The 16,910-nt window shown below is 43.2% G+C and overlaps 1 protein-coding gene across 1 annotated transcript in view; it reads left to right on the top strand.

Moving 5' to 3' along the window:
• Positions 1-9,221: 9,221 nt before the first annotated feature.
• AFG3L2 (AFG3 like matrix AAA peptidase subunit 2) overlaps positions 9,222-16,910 on the top strand; it is a 34,692-nt gene continuing 27,003 nt past the window's right edge. The window contains exons 1-3 of the mRNA XM_058175779.1: positions 9,222-9,426; positions 11,017-11,116; positions 12,769-12,837. Of these exons, the coding sequence (XP_058031762.1) occupies positions 9,304-9,426; positions 11,017-11,116; positions 12,769-12,837 (292 nt within the window). The 5' untranslated portion in view covers positions 9,222-9,303. The remainder of the gene's footprint in view (positions 9,427-11,016; positions 11,117-12,768; positions 12,838-16,910) is intronic.

Genomic DNA, 16,910 nt, shown 5'->3' with positions numbered 1-16,910 from the left:
CACTGATTTTGAATGCTTAGGTACTCCATTCTAAGGCATTATTTGTTAGCAGCATATAGTTGTTGCCCTTTTAGGAATTGTTTCAAACATGAGTTAGCAATTACAATATGTAGAAAGAAAGATAAAATACTTAGGATTTTACATTAATCAAAATACATTTGATTAATGTAAGAACTACAAAAATAACACCTGAAGGAGTTGAGTATTAGATCTTGAACATTATTTTGTTGGGGTAGTTGTATTATAGTCTAAGGTTAAATTTGGTTTAATGGATTTTCCCTTGGGAGAAAGAGCTAATTTGTTTATAGAGGGATCCTCCAGAGTGGGAGAAGGGGGACAAAAGTAATGGATATGCAATAGTAGAAGGGAGAGAGGATGTTTTGATGGAAGCCAGGAAGTTGGTCTGCATAGACATAGCTGACTTGGAAGCCAGAAAGGCAGTGGTAGGAGGAATGTTATGAGAAGGAGTTAGAGAAAGTAGGACTGGATGGAAGGCAGATGTTGGAAACTTATGGATGTTGTGGGTGGTACATGGTAGCAACGGTAAGGAAGTGGTAGAGGGAAATCTGAAACCCCAGCTAGCTATCACAGGGAACCTTCAGACAGGGAAGGAATAAAGGAATGCAAGGGTAGAATCAAGTGATAATGGGAAGAAGACATGGTGGGGCAGGGAGAACAGAGTTTAAGACTGCCTGATCAGAAGAAGGGAGGCATAAGTGTACAATATGATGGTAGAAGATGAAAGTCAATAGTAGTGGTGTCAGGGGCGATTCCTTTTTGGATTCCACGGAGATCCCATGATAAATTTAGCAGTGGGACCTAAGGAAGAGGAAGTGGTGTTTTTAATTGACACCGGGGCAGTGTGCTTTGATATCAGTATTAACTGCAGAGATGAGATTAAGTGGACAAAGCATTAGAATACACAATTAGTGAAGGGAGTAGGAAAATCACTCCTGATAGAATAGAAGAGGTGGCATCTCAGCCTCTATCTAAAAACAAGCAAGAACTAAGGAAATTTAGGTTTGGTTGGATACTGCAGACTCTGGATTGATTGATGGGTATGCTGATCTCACCAAATCCCGGTATGCAAAGTTAATGCAATCTGAACCTTGGAATTTGAAATGGGAGGGATACGAAAAAGAAAGCTTTGAAAATTTGAAGCAAGCTTTAACCAAGGCTCCTGTATTAAGTTTACCAAATTTGGAAAAACCATTTCATCTATTTGTAAACACAGAGAATGGAATTGCACAAGAGGTGTTGGCTCAGGACTGGGCAGGACAAAAGAAGCCTGTGGCATTCTTGTCAAAAATAATGGATCCAATAATAAGGGGAATGACCAATATATATTCAAGCAATTGCTGCTACCACAATATTGGTCTAAGAAAGTTGGAAATTGACCTTTGGGAGAGCCCTCATTGTGAGCACCCCATCTAAAATATGATGCAGCAGACAGATTGGGTTTTAATTATAGATCACAATTTGAATCCAGCATAGTTCTTAGCCAACACCAGATCAATGGATCAGTATGGGTTAGAAAATTATTGTTCTGAAGTAATGAACTTACAAACTAAAATAAGGCCTGAATTGGAGGAAAAACCCCTGGAGAAAGGAGATAAACTGGCATACTAAAGAGATCCTGGAAGCAGGGGGTTTGCCTCAAAATTGGTCTGCTTAAACTTGTGAATTGTATGCACTAAATCAAACTCTTATGTATTTTGGAAGGGAAAATTGGGACAATATACACAGATTCCAGATGTGCATTTGAGATAGTATATGCCTTTGGCCAAATATAATAATAATAACAATAAGGGAAAGTGGTTCCTCCCAGATGGGAGGCAAGTAATAAGTAAACCAATAGCACCAGAATAAATAGAAAAACTTCATGAAGGGACTCATTGGGGAATTCAAGCTATTGTAGATGAACTTTTAAAATGCTATGGTTGTATTGGAATTTATCCTGTAGCAAAGTCAATTATAGACAAATATTTAATGTATTCAAGTAGATTTTACAGAATTACCAAAAGTGGGGAGAGTAAAATATTTATTGGTCATAGTGGACCACCTCACAGGATGGGTTGAAGATTTTCCCTGCAGTAATGCTACAGCAGCAGTGGTGTCAAGAGTTTTGTTACACTCAACCTAGAAAGAATATTGGATTATCACCATATGAATTGTTGTTTGAGTAGCTTTCAATCCAGGAAGCATATGCATGGATTCCTGAAAACCAGAGACAAAGTGTTGAAACAACATGTGCATAAACTGTCCAGATATTTTGATTTTCTTAGGAAAAAGGACTATTGGCTCGAACACCACCTTTGGAGTTTCCAGTCCACAAATTCCACCACAGTGATTGGGTGCTGATCTGGAGCTGGAAGGAGGAAAAGTTAACCCCGAAGTGGGAGGGACCATTCCAAGTACTACTCACTTCCGAAACTGCAGTCCAGACAGCCGAGAAGGGTTGGACTCACTACACTCAGTGAAAGGACCCGTGCCAGCCCCAGAGAGGTGGGAGGTGGAGTCTCACCAAGGAGGCCCACTCAAGACAAAGTTCAAAGGACTTAATGTACCAATAGTCGATCTTCTTGAAAGAAGGAGGGGTAATAGAGGCATAAGGATCAAAAAATTTTCTATCAAGAACTGTATTGTTGTTTATATTTCTGCCTCAACCAAAAGAAACAAAGAGTGAGAAAATCCACTATCTCCTGGATGTGCTGGTTTTGCAGGTGCCTTTGTGGGTGTTGTTGTTGTTCTCACTGTATTGATTGTGTTCTGTGTACAGGGTGTAAAATAGAGTGTGATATTAAGATCATAGTAGATGTATTGGCACATTACAAGGTGGTACGTGTGGGGAAGCCTTCTTATTATACTCTTAAAACCTGCCCAACCATTAGAGCCATGCGTAAAAATGACAAAGAGAGAGGGGAAGATTGAGAACACAATGATATACCACACTATGATTCCTGATTGTTTGCAAACTGACTTAACAGATTGCATACAAAATGAAATTTAATACAGAACAAGGAATCCAATATAAAGAATTTGGAATAGGAATAGACGGAACCGGAAAGGATCCATGGGGGTGGCTAGTATTAAAAATAGAAACAACCAAGGTAAAACCAATACACAAAAGTATCTTTTGGTCATATTACCAGGAATTTGAGAAATTAGAATTACCTGAATTTCCTAAGAAAGCAGTTAATATGTTTGTGCAACTGGCTGAAGAAATTGCTAAAACTTTAATCGTAAGTAATTGTTTTGTGTGTGGAGGAACAAATATGGGAGAACAATGGCCATGGGAAGCTCAAGAATTGAAACATGATATTGTGATAAATATGTGGAAAAATAAAACTCTCAATTTCACAAAAGGAAAAGAGGGGACCTGGGCATTAACTACGAATTTAGTAGGGAAAGTATGTTATGAAAGAAAAAGGAAAAATAGGAGAATAGCAGTAGGGGACATGATTTGCTTGACTGTATGGAACAACAACAGTTGGTGGGGGGAAAGTGGAATATCAAAGGAGGAGATATTAAGTGAAATAACTGAGATGGCTTATTTAAAGGATCCTGAAAACGACACCCTGGACTGGGTAGCCCCGGAAGGTATGTATTGGATATGTGGAAAATATGCCTATGGGTATCTACCCAAGGGGTGGTACGGATCTTGCATCCTAGGAATAATAAAGCCAAGTTTTTTCTCCTTCCCATTGAACAGAAACAATTGCTAGGACTAACTGTGTATGATGATTTATCAGATAAAGTCCGAGCAAAAAGAGCCATACAACCAAGCGATATAAAAATCGGAAGTTGGAAGGGTGATGATTGGACTCCAGAGAGGATCATCCACTATTATGGACCTGCTAGATGGGTGGAAGATGGCACCTTAGGTACCAGAGAGCCCATTTAAACAGGGTAATTTGGCTGCAAGCAGTGCTCGAAGTAATTAATTTGAGTAATTGCTGCATTGAAATAGATGAGAGTGGAAAGGTAGTAAAGGAAATTACAGATAAGATTAGCTCATGTCCCTGTCCAAACCTGGAGAGGATTGACCTTAGATGGGGTAAATAACTGGTTCGGAGGATGGTTTGCAAATTGGAAAGAATTAGCAAAATTTGCAATATTAGGATTCTTGGCTATTATGTTTTTACCATGTTTGATTCCACTCATACAAATGATGATAAAACTAATAATGAAAAGCATGACTTTAATAACAACTTCAATAGAAAGTGGAAGGAAAGAAACAATGTTAATAATGAAGGTAGGAAAACAGGGGTTGGGAAAAGAAGATTCAGAATATAAAAACTTGCTTCCACAGGAACCTAAAGAAAACATAGGGAGTTATGAATTATTAAAAGTATAAAAGAATAATTAAGGTAGAAGAGAAAAAGAATGGAATTAAAGGAAATAAATAAAGGTTATTCTTTTATAAATTGTAACAAATGTAATACCAAAGTGTGAGACCATCTGTTTGCTGTTTTCTGACTATGCAAAGTGACTACAATTGGTAATGTAATCAATTGTGGAGACAATGTATTATGACTTGATAAGAGTTCCCCAGAGACAGAAACTTACACCTGAGCCAAAAATCCTATCAGGAGACAGGAACATCGGCCCAAAGTGAAAATTATAAGTAAATAAGAAAAGATATCAGAGAATGGACGGAAATTGCCAAGATGACCCTTAAAGGTGTAAAACAACTAAAAGGACAAAGTGGGTAAGGGGGGAATTTCTTAGGCGTGGCGTGCATTGTGTAGGAGTATAAAATGTGTAGCTTGAAAACTGCTTCTTGCGCTCTTTGAACTCAATCCAATTGGGAAGAGTCTAAGAGGCCGCGCTTGCAACCGCTTTTTTTATTTTATTTTATTTTCATATTTTTTTACAATAAATCTTTGATTTTGTTAATCAGACTTGTCTTGGAGTTGTGAATATCAAATTTGGGTTTTAAATCTCACAGCGATGAACAGGCAAATAAAATACAAACAGAAACATACACAATAATTAAAACAACCCTTAAAAAACTGATTCAAATTTGCCAGAAAATTTAAAATAACATTACACCCCATAAAAGTACAGAAATTTAAAACCCATCAAAATTCAATTAAAATTTAAAATTTAGAATTTAAAATCAGACCAGTCCAGCCATACGAAATAAATAGGTTTTAAGTTCGTGGCAAAAGATCCTAAGGTCAGGTAGTTGTTGAAGCCCGAGGGGAAGCTCGTTCCACAGGGTAGGAGCCCCCACAGAGAAGGCCCTCCCCCTGGGGGAAATGTCGACATTGTTTGGCTGCCGGCACCCTGAGGAGTCCCTCTCTGTGGGAATGCACCGGACGCTGGGAGATAGAGGCCGGCAGTAGACGGTCCCATAAGTAGCCCGGTCCTAAGCCATGGAGCGCTTTAAAGGTGGTAACCAATACCTTTAAGCGCACCCGGAAAACAACAGGTAGCCAGTGCAGTCTGCGCAGGATAGGTGTTACGTGGGAGCTCCGAACCGCTCCCTCAATAACCCGCGCAGCCGCATTCTGGACTAGCTGAAGTCTCCGGGTGCTCTTCAAGGGGAGCCCCATGTAGAGAGCATTGCAGTAGTCCAGACGAGAGGTAACGAGAGCATGAGTGACCGTGCATAGGGCATCCCGGTCCAGGAAGGGATGCAACTGCCGGATCAGGCAAACCTGATAAAAAGCTCTCCTGGAGACGGTCGTCAAATGATCTTCAAAGGACAACCGACCATCCAGGAGCACGCCCAAGTTGCATACCTTCTCTATCGGGGCCAATGACTCGCCCCCGATGGACAGCCGCATCTGCAGCTGACTGTACCGAGGTGCCAGCATCCACAGCCACTCTGTCTTGGAGGGATTAAGTTTGAGCCTGTTCCTCCCCATCCAGACCCGTATGGCTTCCGAACACCAGGACAGCACTTCGACAGCTTCGCTGGGGTGGCCCGGGGTGGAAAAGTACAGCTGAGTATCATCAGCGTACAGTTGGTATCTCACCCTAAAGCCACTGATGATCTCACCCAGCGGCTTCATATAGATGTTGAACAGGAGGGGTGAGAGAATCGACCCCTGCGGCACCCCACATATGAGGCACTTCGGAGTCGATCTCTGCCCCCCTGTCAATACCGTCTGTGTCCGGTCAGAGAGGTAGGAGGAGAACCACCGATAAACGGTGCCTCCCATTCCCAACCCCTCCAACCGACGCAGCAGGATACCATGGTCGATGGTATCAAAAGCCACTGAGAGGTCTAATAGGATCAGGGCAGAGGAATAACCCTTGTCCCTGGCCCTCCAGAGATCATCCACCAGCACGACCAAAGCTGTCTCCGTACTGTATCCGGGCCGAAAGCCGGACTGGAACGGGTCTAGATAGACAGCTTCATCCAGGTACTGGGGTAGCTGACATGCCACCGCACTCTCTACAACCTTCGCCGTAAAGCGAAGATTGGAGACTGGCCAGTAATTCCCTAAAACAGCTGGGTCCAGGGAAGGCTTCTTGAGGAGAGGTCTCACCACCGCCTCTTTCAAGGCAGCGGGAAAGACCCCCTCCCGCAAAGAAGCATTTGTAATCCCCTGGAGCCAGCCTTGTGTCACCTCCTGTGTAGCCAGTACCAACCAGGAGGGGCACGGATCCAGTAAACATGTGGTGGCATTCAGCCTACCCAGCAACCTGTCCATGTCCTCGGGAGTCACAGGGTCAAACTCATCCCAAACCACCTCAACAAGACGGGTCTCGGAACTCTCGTCTGGATCTACCCAATTTTGATCCAATCCATCCCGAAGCTGAATGATTTTATCGTATAGATAACCGTTAAACTCCTCGGCACGCCCTTGTAGGGGGTCCTCCCGCCCCTCCTGTTGAAGGAGAGAACGGGTCACCCGAAACAGGGCGGCCGGGCGGTTATCTGCCGAGGCAATGAGGGAGGAAACGTAGGAACGTTTTGCATCCCTCAGTGCCACTAGGTAGGTCCTGCTATAGGACCTAACTAGTGTCCGGTCAGCCTCAGAACGGCTGAATCTCCAGACACTCTCTAGGCGTCTTCTCCAGCGTTTCATCTCCCTCAGCTCCTTGGAGAACCAAGGAGCTGGTTGAGACCGGCGCCGGGTCAGAGGCCGCAAAGGCACAACACGGTCCAAAGCTCCAGCCGCGGCCTGTTCCCAGGCCGCAATTAGTTCTTCAGTCGTGTCGTGGGCCAGGTTCTCGGGAAACGGCCCAAGCTCTGTCAGGAACCTCTCCAGGTCCATCAGGCACCTGGGACGGAAGCAACGCATTGGTTCCGTCTCCCTGCAGTGGTGGGTAGTGGTCAGAAAGTAGCGGTCAGAAGGTCAGAAAGGAAAATGTATATTCCTGTTCAAGGTGGTTCAGCAATGGCATCAGTCACACCTACCATGCCATTATAAAATTGGAAGTATAGGAAAAAAAGGAGACCTTAACAACCTGCTAAAAGAATGCAAATGATCAGCTGCCTGCAAGGAGTATAAATTCTTCCATTCCCCACCATCCAGTCAGAGCTGAAGAAGCTTCTTGGATGAGAAGTGAAACATCTTGAAAGAAAAAACCAGAAAGTCCAGTTGGCTCTTGAAAAAACACCTTGGGATAACCATGACCTAAATGACTGAGAATCTCCATAGACATATAGAAAAAAAAGTTTTCAGATTTGGAGCAGACTTGAAACTATGTTTTTTATTTCCTGGATAATTACCATTTAATTAGAAAAGAGACTTCATGTTTATTTAACATAAATGCAGTAATTCTATTTCTACATACTTGAACATAAATACCATTAATTATTGGACAATTTCCTTAACACAGTGAGTCTTGAATTCCTCCCAAACTAGAATCTAGTAGCCCAGTTTCCAGCATCAGGTGTTTCTAAGAATTCTGAAAGTAAACAAGCCAGTTATATTTGATTTGATATGTTCAAGCTGAATTATTACGGTAAAATAGAAGAGAAGAGAATTTTTTTATTGGCCAAGTGTGATTGGACACACAAGGAATTATATTGTCTTGAAGCAAAAGCATAACAAAAGAAAGTCATCTTTATCCTACTCTGCGAAACTCATTAAGTAATGAGCCAACTGCGCCAACTCAGAAAGCTCAAACTGCCCAAGGAGCTGCTGATCCAGTTCTACAGAGAAATTATTGAGTCTGTCACCTGCACCTCCATAACTGTCTGGTTTGGTTCTGCAACCCAACAAGACAGATACAGACTTCAGAGGATAATTAGAACTGCAGAAAAAACAATTGCTATCAACCTGCCTTCCATTGAGGACCTGTATATTGCACGAGTCAAAAAGAGGGCTGTGAAAATAGTTACAGACCCCTCACATCCTGGACATAAACTGTTTCAACTCCTACCCTCAAAACGATGCTATAGGGCACTGCCCATCAGAACAACTAGACACAAGAACAGTTTTTTCCAGAACGCCATCACTCTGCAAAACAAATAATTCCCTCAACACTGTCAAACTAGTTACTAAATCTGCACTAAATCTTCTCATTGTTCCCATCACCCATCTCCTCCCGCTTATGACTATATGACTGTAACTTTGTTGCTTGTATCCTTACAATTTATACTGATACTGTTTCCTGATTGCTTATTTGTACCCTGTGACTATCATTAAGTGTTATACTTTATGATTCTTGATGAATGTATCTTTTCTTTTATGTACACTGAGAGCATATGCACCAAGACAAATTCCTTGTGTGTCAAATCACACTTGGTCAATAAAAAATTCTATTCTAAAAGTATGAAGAAGCAAATATAATTCTAAACTTAAAACTTTTTAAACTTATTATGTCTGTGAATGCTACTTTGGTCCGGATTTTGGGGTACTTTAGTTCAGGGGTCTCCAACCTTGGTAATTTTAAGCCTGGAGGACTTCAACTCCCAGAATCCCCCAGCCAGCAAAGCTGGCTGGGGAATTCTGGGAGTTGAAGTCCTCCAGGCTTAAAGTTGCCATGGTTGGTGACCCCTGCTTTAGTTGATCTTTTTCACACTTGTAAAGATCCTTCTGGAAAAGCACGGAAGCGCTGTTGCTCGAAAACTGCCTTGGGAAACAGCGGCGCTTCTACAATGAAGAAGGAAAAAAAAGAAACCAACGTCCCCAGGGCTGCAAGAAGAAACGGAACGCTCGCAGACAAACGACAGGCGCGGAGACGTTCTGCGCGCGCATGGGAAAAAGGAGGAGGCGGAGGAGGAGGAGGACGTTGACGTGATGACGTAGGCGGAGCGCCAGGAGCGTGGTCCAGCCTCTTCAGGAGGCGTGAGAGAGTTGTGCTTGCGGGGCCTTTAGGCCTGTTTGGGGGGCCATGGCTCATCGCTGCCTCTGGCTGTCGCGCGGTTGTTGCCGGCGCACCCCTAGCGGGGTCCCCGGAGCTCAGCTGCAGTTTTGGCCCCGAGGTCGAGCTGTCCCTTCCCGTTCCTTGAAACAGGTGAGTCACATACGATCAGCAGGGCAAGGGCAGATGGGTGTCTTCTTGCCTAGTGTCTCGATTGCTGCCCTCCCTCCATAAGCGCTGCTTGAGCCCCTGATCACCCGAATCGGCTGAGCGGCCGGGACGAAGCAAATTTGCGTAGCTTGCGTTTCTGCTCGCGGCAACAGATCTGCCTGTTCGGATCAGGATCGCTCACTTTCGGCCAACCTTAATACTAATGACTATCCTATATGATCTTTTAAAACGGGGCGTCCTCTGTAGCTGACTTTTTAAGAGTGAACTTCAACATCGTCAGAAAATTTAAAACGCATGACAGTGCAACAAAAACCCCTACTCTTCCAGTATCATGTGCTAGGGATTCTCCTAAAATGCTTGGCTAAGTATGCTTCAGTTGTCTGGTAAGTAATTGTAAAAAAAAACATTACTTGGGAAAGAGATTAATTATAAGTTGTAGAAAAGAAACTCCCCCTCAGATTTTCAAAACCAGCACAAAAATGTATAGTGGAGGGCTGGACCACTTCCCATGCTAAACCATAACATGATCGGTTTGTTGCTTGCATAACCCAGTCCTCCTTATTCTGTTACTCATCCCAGTTTAGCACAATATACGGACCTTACCTAACTTTAAAATCGTTAAACAGAAAAATAAGACATCTGTTAAATTTGTTGCCAGAAGTTTATAGTACAGCCTTCTGTCTCAAAGATGCTTTTTCAAAAGGCAATTGGAGTATGTTTTTTCATCAAGGAAAAAAACATAGCCCAGTTGCTTTTTGAAAAAATACCTTTGAGACACCATGACCTGGAGGACTAAGAATCTCCATATACATTTGGTACAACGTTCTATTTCCCCTTTATCAGACAATTTTATTTCTGTGCTAATTGTGAAGAGTATCTGTATTCCATGCCTCCTATAGATATCAAGGAAGAGCTAAGAGGGATTATCTATGCCTCATGTACTCACATTCATTGAATTTCTGATCATTTTTGGTGATCACTATATTGTTAGATATGAGTCTCTTATATGACTTTTAACAGGCTAATGCAGTCTGTTATTAACACAGCTGCCTGCAATTACAATTACTGCAGGTTCGAGTCTCACCAGGCCCAAGGTTGACTCAGCCTTCCATCCTTTATAAGGTAGGTAAAATGAGGACCCAGATTGTTGGGGGGGCAATACAAGTTGACTTTGTATATAATATACAAATGGATGAGACTATTGCCTTACACAATGTAAACCGCCCTGAGTCTTCGGAGAAGGGCGGGATATAAATTCAAATTAAAAAAAAAGAAATTCTGAATGTGCTGTCTGTATGTGTGTGATATTGATGGATGTTAAAAACCATTTCCAAGTACTGCTTTCCTGGGGCTCTCATGGGAATTCAGAAGAAGTTAGGGAATGTACAATATAGTGGAAGTGTGACATCAGTGAGATATAATCCTGGATAGGTTTATGTAAATTAAAATCTAAGAGAATATTGGATGCAGTTTACCTTATAAGATCCTTATTGTAAGCATCTTAAGTGCTTTAAATATGCCTAAAATTGAAAAGATTTTCATTATTACAATGATCATTCTCATTTTTTTCAGCTTCATGATAAAGTGACCTCCCAGGTTCCTACAAACAGAAGCAGTGTCCTTGTAAATGTAATTGCTGCTTACCAAAAACTCTTTTCCCAACCTCCAAAAGGTAATTATTGTTATATAATAGTGATGCCATATAGCTTACATACTGTTACGTCCTTTATGTGAAAGTATGTATACAGGTAATGACTTATTCTGAATGGTGAGTGAGAGATATGAAACTGTGATTTGCAGATTGAATCTAACTCATTAATTTCAAAAGATTGTTCAGAATATGATTATGTTTCATATATTGTCACTTTTTGCAAAATATGTATTTTATTAAAAAGTAGCAAAGTTTAAAATGTAATCAATTGCATTCAATGAAATTTTCATTTCCATTTGGAAAATTCCTTATACCATCTTAAAAAGATATACAGCAGCTACATCTTCTGAAATCCTATAATATCTGTAATAATTACTGGAAGCTAGTAATGTGCAATGATATTTAAACTCATAATATGCATGCTTCAACTATTCTATAATTTGAGTTTCTTAAAATTCAATGATATCAATAGAATTATGCATGTATTTTCATAATTTTTGAAAACTTTCTCTAGCTCCAGGTACTTTCAAATCAAAATACTTTTTTCTTTTAATTTAAAATAAAAAAAAATCAAAGAAGATATCTACAGATGGACATATTTTCTGAAATTGAACAATTAATGGTCAATTTAATATTGATCAAAGAAACTAAAGTACATTGAGTGGTCTTTATGATATAAAAAAGAAATGTAACAATTTTAGCTTAATGCCAAAATGTCTACTATATTATTATTTATAAATGTTTAAAAACATTCCTATAAATAATACAGGTAAATATTTGATTTTTGATATCCCTTTTCTTTATGCCAACTGAATCAAATACAGTACTCTTAAATGTGACTGTTTTATAAGAAATGGGCACATATATACAGATTTTGAATGTGAGAAATCATTCTAAAGCACAAATCAGAAGTCATCTTGTCCATTGCTTCTTTATACTGGAATACGCAAGGATAATAATTATTTTTCCCCTTTTGGTATTAAAAAGAATGTGTTTGTGATCCTGAATAAGTATAATTCCTTTGCTTGATAACTGTAGTTTAACTGAATTAATCACCTGATGGAATTAAGGATCTAGGAATATAAATATATGGAAGAACCAAATTACAATTATGTCTTACTTTATTAATAGGAGTTTTATTTTGTTTGTTTAATCAATACCAGTCAGGGATAGCTGACTGGGTAGTTTACAGATAAAAGAAAAAATGTTTAAAAAAAGGAAATACAATCTTAATCCAGAAAATATTAATCTAAACTAAAAGGAGCTCCTCCACCACCCTATTCCATAGCCTGGGAGAACAACTGGGTTTTCTCTTTTTCTCTCCCCCCACCCCCAACGGAATATCATGAGAGTGGGACCTGCACAAGGTATCATTTCAGAAGACAGCTGCTGCAAACAGATTGATGTGCCTACTGGATCTGTAAAGTGACCCTGTTTGATAGACAGAATATATAGAGTACACCCATCTTTCTTGATTACACCCAATGGGCAGAAGCAGCTTGTGGTAAATGGTCCCTCCACTAGTGATGCTGTTTGCCCTGAAGGGCTTTAAAGGTGATAACCAACACCTTAAATTGCACCCAGAAGCCACCTGATAATTTATATAATGAGCCTTTACTGTTTTAGGCATCAATGTCAAGGTGATTTTTATTTCCACTGCTTTATTTTAATAGGATTTGAAAAATATTTTCCTGGGGGAAAGAAACCTAATGATGTGAAAGATCCCAGTGAGGAACCCAAAGGTACCAAGACACTCTTACATTAGAGGCCTGTATGTAGAATGAATATTAACTTGGTTACTTCCATTTTAGTAGTCATTAATTCAAATGGTCACGTGCATGTTTATTGTATAGTTCAGTGCTTAAACTGGTTCAAATGACTCCCTTTAAAGATAATCTTCCTGTTCTTCACTTGTGTTATTTTACTTTCTGTGAATATCTTTTAGCTTAAAAAAATGTATTGTATTTACTCACATTTCAGATTTGACTTCATATTAAATTGCTAGTTCATTGTCAGATTTGTTATATATTAGGTGTTGCTTGAAAGCAAAGAACTGATTATTTGATAAAAGCTGTGTATATTACTTATAATCATTTGTTTAGTGACTCAAAGTTACAACAGCACTGAAAAAGTGACTTATGAATGTTTTTTACACTTACAACCATTGCAATATCCCCATGGTCCTGTGATCAAAATTCAGTCACTTAGCAACTGCCATGTATTTATTATTTATTATTATTATTATTTATTAGATTTTTATACCGCCCTTCTCCCAAAGGACTCAGGGCGGTGTACAGCCGGAATAAAAAAAAAAACAGAATACAATTAAAATAAATAATTTTTAAAAATTGGCCAAAATTTAAAACATATTAAAATCTAAAACCCCATTAAAATACATCCAAAAAATTTAAAATTTAAAAAATTTAAAATTTAAGCCAACCCCGCGCGAGTAAATAAATACGTCTTCAGCTCGCGGCGAAAAGTCCGAAGGTCAGGCAATTGGCGCAAGCCAGGGGGAAGTTCGTTCCAGAGAGTAGGAGCCCCCACAGAAAAGGCTCTTCCCCTGGGGGCCGCCAGCCGGCATTGTCTGGCGGACGGCACCCTGAGAAGTCCCTCTCTGTGTGAGCGTACGGGTCGGTGGGAGGCATGAGGTAACAGCAGGCGGTCCCGTAAGTACCCAGGCCCTAAGCCATGGAGCGCTTTAAAGGTAGTAACCAACACCTTAAAGTGCACCCGAAAGGCCACAGGCAGCCAGTGCAGTCTGCGCAGGAGTGGTGTTACACGGGCGCCGCGTGCGGTTCCTTCTATAACCCGCGCAGCTGCATTCTGGACTAACTGAAGCCTCCGAGTGCACTTCAAGGGGAGCCCCATCTAGAGAGCATTGCAATAATCCAAGCGAGAGGTAACGAGAGCGTGAGTGACTGTGCATAAGGCATCCCGGTCAAGGAAGGGGCACAACTGGCGAACATGGTGAAAAGCTCTCCTGAAGACGGCTGTCAAATGATCTTCAAACGACAGCCGTTCATCCAGGAGAACACCCAAGTTGCGCACCCTTTCCACTGGGGCCAATGACTCGCCCCCAACAGTCAGCCGCAACTGCAATTGACTGTACCGGGGTGCCGGCATCCATAGCCACTCCGTCTTGGAGGGTTTGAGCTTGAGCCTGTTTCTCCCCATCCAGACCCGTACGGCTTCCAAGCACCGGGACAGCACTTCAACAGCTTCGTTGGGGTGGCCTGGGGTGGAAAAGTACAGCTGCATGTCATCAGCGTACAGTTGGTATCTCACCCCAAAGCCACTGATGATCTCACCCAGCAGCTTCATATAGATGTTGAACAGGAGAGGCGAGAGAATCGACCCCTGCGGCACCCACAAGTGAGGCGCCTTGCGGTCGATCTCTGCCCCCCTGTCAACACCGTCTGCGACCGATCAGAGAGATAGGAGGAGAACCACCGATAAATGGTGCCTCCCACTCCCAACCCCTCCAACCGGTGCAGCAAGATACCATGGTCGATGGTATCAAAAGCCGCTGAGAGATCTAATAGGACCAGGGCAGAGGAACAACCCCTGTCTCTGGCCCTCCAGAGATCATCCACCAATGCGACCAAAGCCGTCTCCGTACTATATCCGGGCCGGAAGCCGGACTGGAACGGATCTAGATAGACAGCTTCATCCAGGTATTGGGGTAACTGCCGAGCCACCACACTCTCTACAACCTTCGCAACAAAGCGAAGGTTGGAGACTGGACGATAATTTCCCAAAATAGCTGGGTCCAGGGAAGGCTTCTTGAGGAGGGGTCTCACCACCGCCTCTTTCAAGGCGGCAGGAAAGACCCCCTCCTGCAAAGAAGCATTGATAATCCCCCAGAGCCAGCCTCGTGTCACCTCCTGTGTGGCCAGCACCAACCAGGAAGGGCACGGGTCCAATAAACACGTGGTGGCATGCAGTTTTCCCAACAATCTGTCCACGTCCTCGAGAGCCACAGGGTCAAACCCATCCCAAACAATCTAGACAAGACGCGTCTCCATCCTCTCACCTGGATCATCCCAATTTTGGTCCAAACCATCCTGGAGCTGAACGATTTTATCGTATAGATAGCCACTGAACTCCTCGGCACGTCCCTGTAAGGGGTCATCCCGCACCTCCTGATGAAGGAGAGAGCGGGTCACCCGAAACAGGGCGGCCGGTTGGTTATCTGCCGACGCAATGAGGGTGGAAACTTAAGAACGCCTCGTCTCCCTCATTGCCACTAGGTAGGCCTTAGAATAAGACCTAACTAGTGTCCGGTCAGCTTCGGAACGGCTGGACCTCCAGGCACTCTCTAGGCGTCTTTGCCGGCATTTCATCTCCCTCAGCTCCTCGGAAAACCAAGGGGCCGGTTGAGACCTACGCCGGGTCAGAGGCCGCAAAGGCGCGACACGGCCCAAAGCCCCAGCCACGGCCTGTTCCCAGGCCACGACTAGTTCTTCAGCCGTGCCGTGGGCCAGATCCTCAGGGAACGGCCCAGGCTCCATCAGAAACCGCTCAGGGTCCATCAGGCGCCTGGGACGGAACCAGCGCATTGGCTCCGTCTCCCTGCGGTGGTGGGTGGCGGTCCGAAAGTCCAGGCGAAGGAGAAAATGATCTGACCATGACACAGGTTCTGTTACTAAATCTCTTAATTCCAGATCATTTAGCCACTGACTAGAGATATAAATCAAGTCCAGTGTGCCTCCCCCCGTGTGCGTAGGGCCATCAATTACTTGAATCAGGTCCAAGGCCATCATGGAGGCCTGGAACTCCCGGGCTGTCGTCGATGACAAGCCGGTTGATGGCAGGTTGAAATCCCCCATGACCATAAGTCTGGGGGTCTCAACCACCACTCCGGCAAGCACCTCCAACAACTCGGGCAGGGCTGTACTCATGCAGCAAGGAGCCAGGTACGTGATCAACAAGCCCATCTGATTCCTATAGCCCCACCTCACAAAGAGGGATTCACAACCGGCTATCTGAGATACAGTGGACTCCCTCGGTTCTAGACCTTCCCTAATAACAACCACCACCCCGCCACCCCTACCTTGGGCTCTCGGTTGATGAAATGCTCGGAAACCCGGAGGGCACAACTCGATGAGGGGAAACCCCCCCCTCCGTGCCCAACCAGGTTTCCGTGATGCCCATGAGGTCCGCGGACTCCCCCTGAATAAGGTCACAAATCAGGGGGGCTTTATTAACCATGGACCGAGCTTTGCACAGCATCAACCGAAGGCCCAAGCTCTGAGAATCTTGGCCGTCCGGGGAACGGGTAAAGACTAAGGGGCCGGAGCACACGATCGCTTTTATATAGCGATCACGTGCTCCCAGGAAACGATACGGCCCCTTGCTTCCGCCATATCTGCCTCTCCCACTTACCGTACAGATGGAACGATCCTCTAAAACTGGAACAAACCCTTCCCCGCCTGCCTTCGGATCAGGTAGAGTAGTGCCGCGAGCGGGCGCAGGGGCTGGACTATTATCCCTCCCCGACGGGTTTCTCCCCCCACCCGTCTCTTCCCTCCCACCCCTTAAAAAACCCATCTCTAAAAACCTATTTAAAAACCCCCAAAGGTTCTTCTTCGACGCATGCCACCTCTCTGGATCCCAAGACGGTTGCAGTGTCCTAGGGTCATGTGATCACCTATTGCAACCTTCTGACAAGCAAAGGAAGCCAGAGTCACTTAACAATTGTGTTGCTAACTTAACAACTGCAATGATTCACTTAAGAAAGGTTATAAAATGGGGCAAAATTCGCTTAACTACTGTGTTGCTCAGCAATGGAAATTTTGGCTTCAATTGTGGT

This window comes from Ahaetulla prasina, chromosome 3, assembly GCF_028640845.1.
Source record: "Ahaetulla prasina isolate Xishuangbanna chromosome 3, ASM2864084v1, whole genome shotgun sequence".
Classification (NCBI taxonomy): domain Eukaryota; kingdom Metazoa; phylum Chordata; class Lepidosauria; order Squamata; family Colubridae; genus Ahaetulla; species Ahaetulla prasina.
This window is presented reverse-complemented; position numbering and strand designations above follow the sequence as displayed.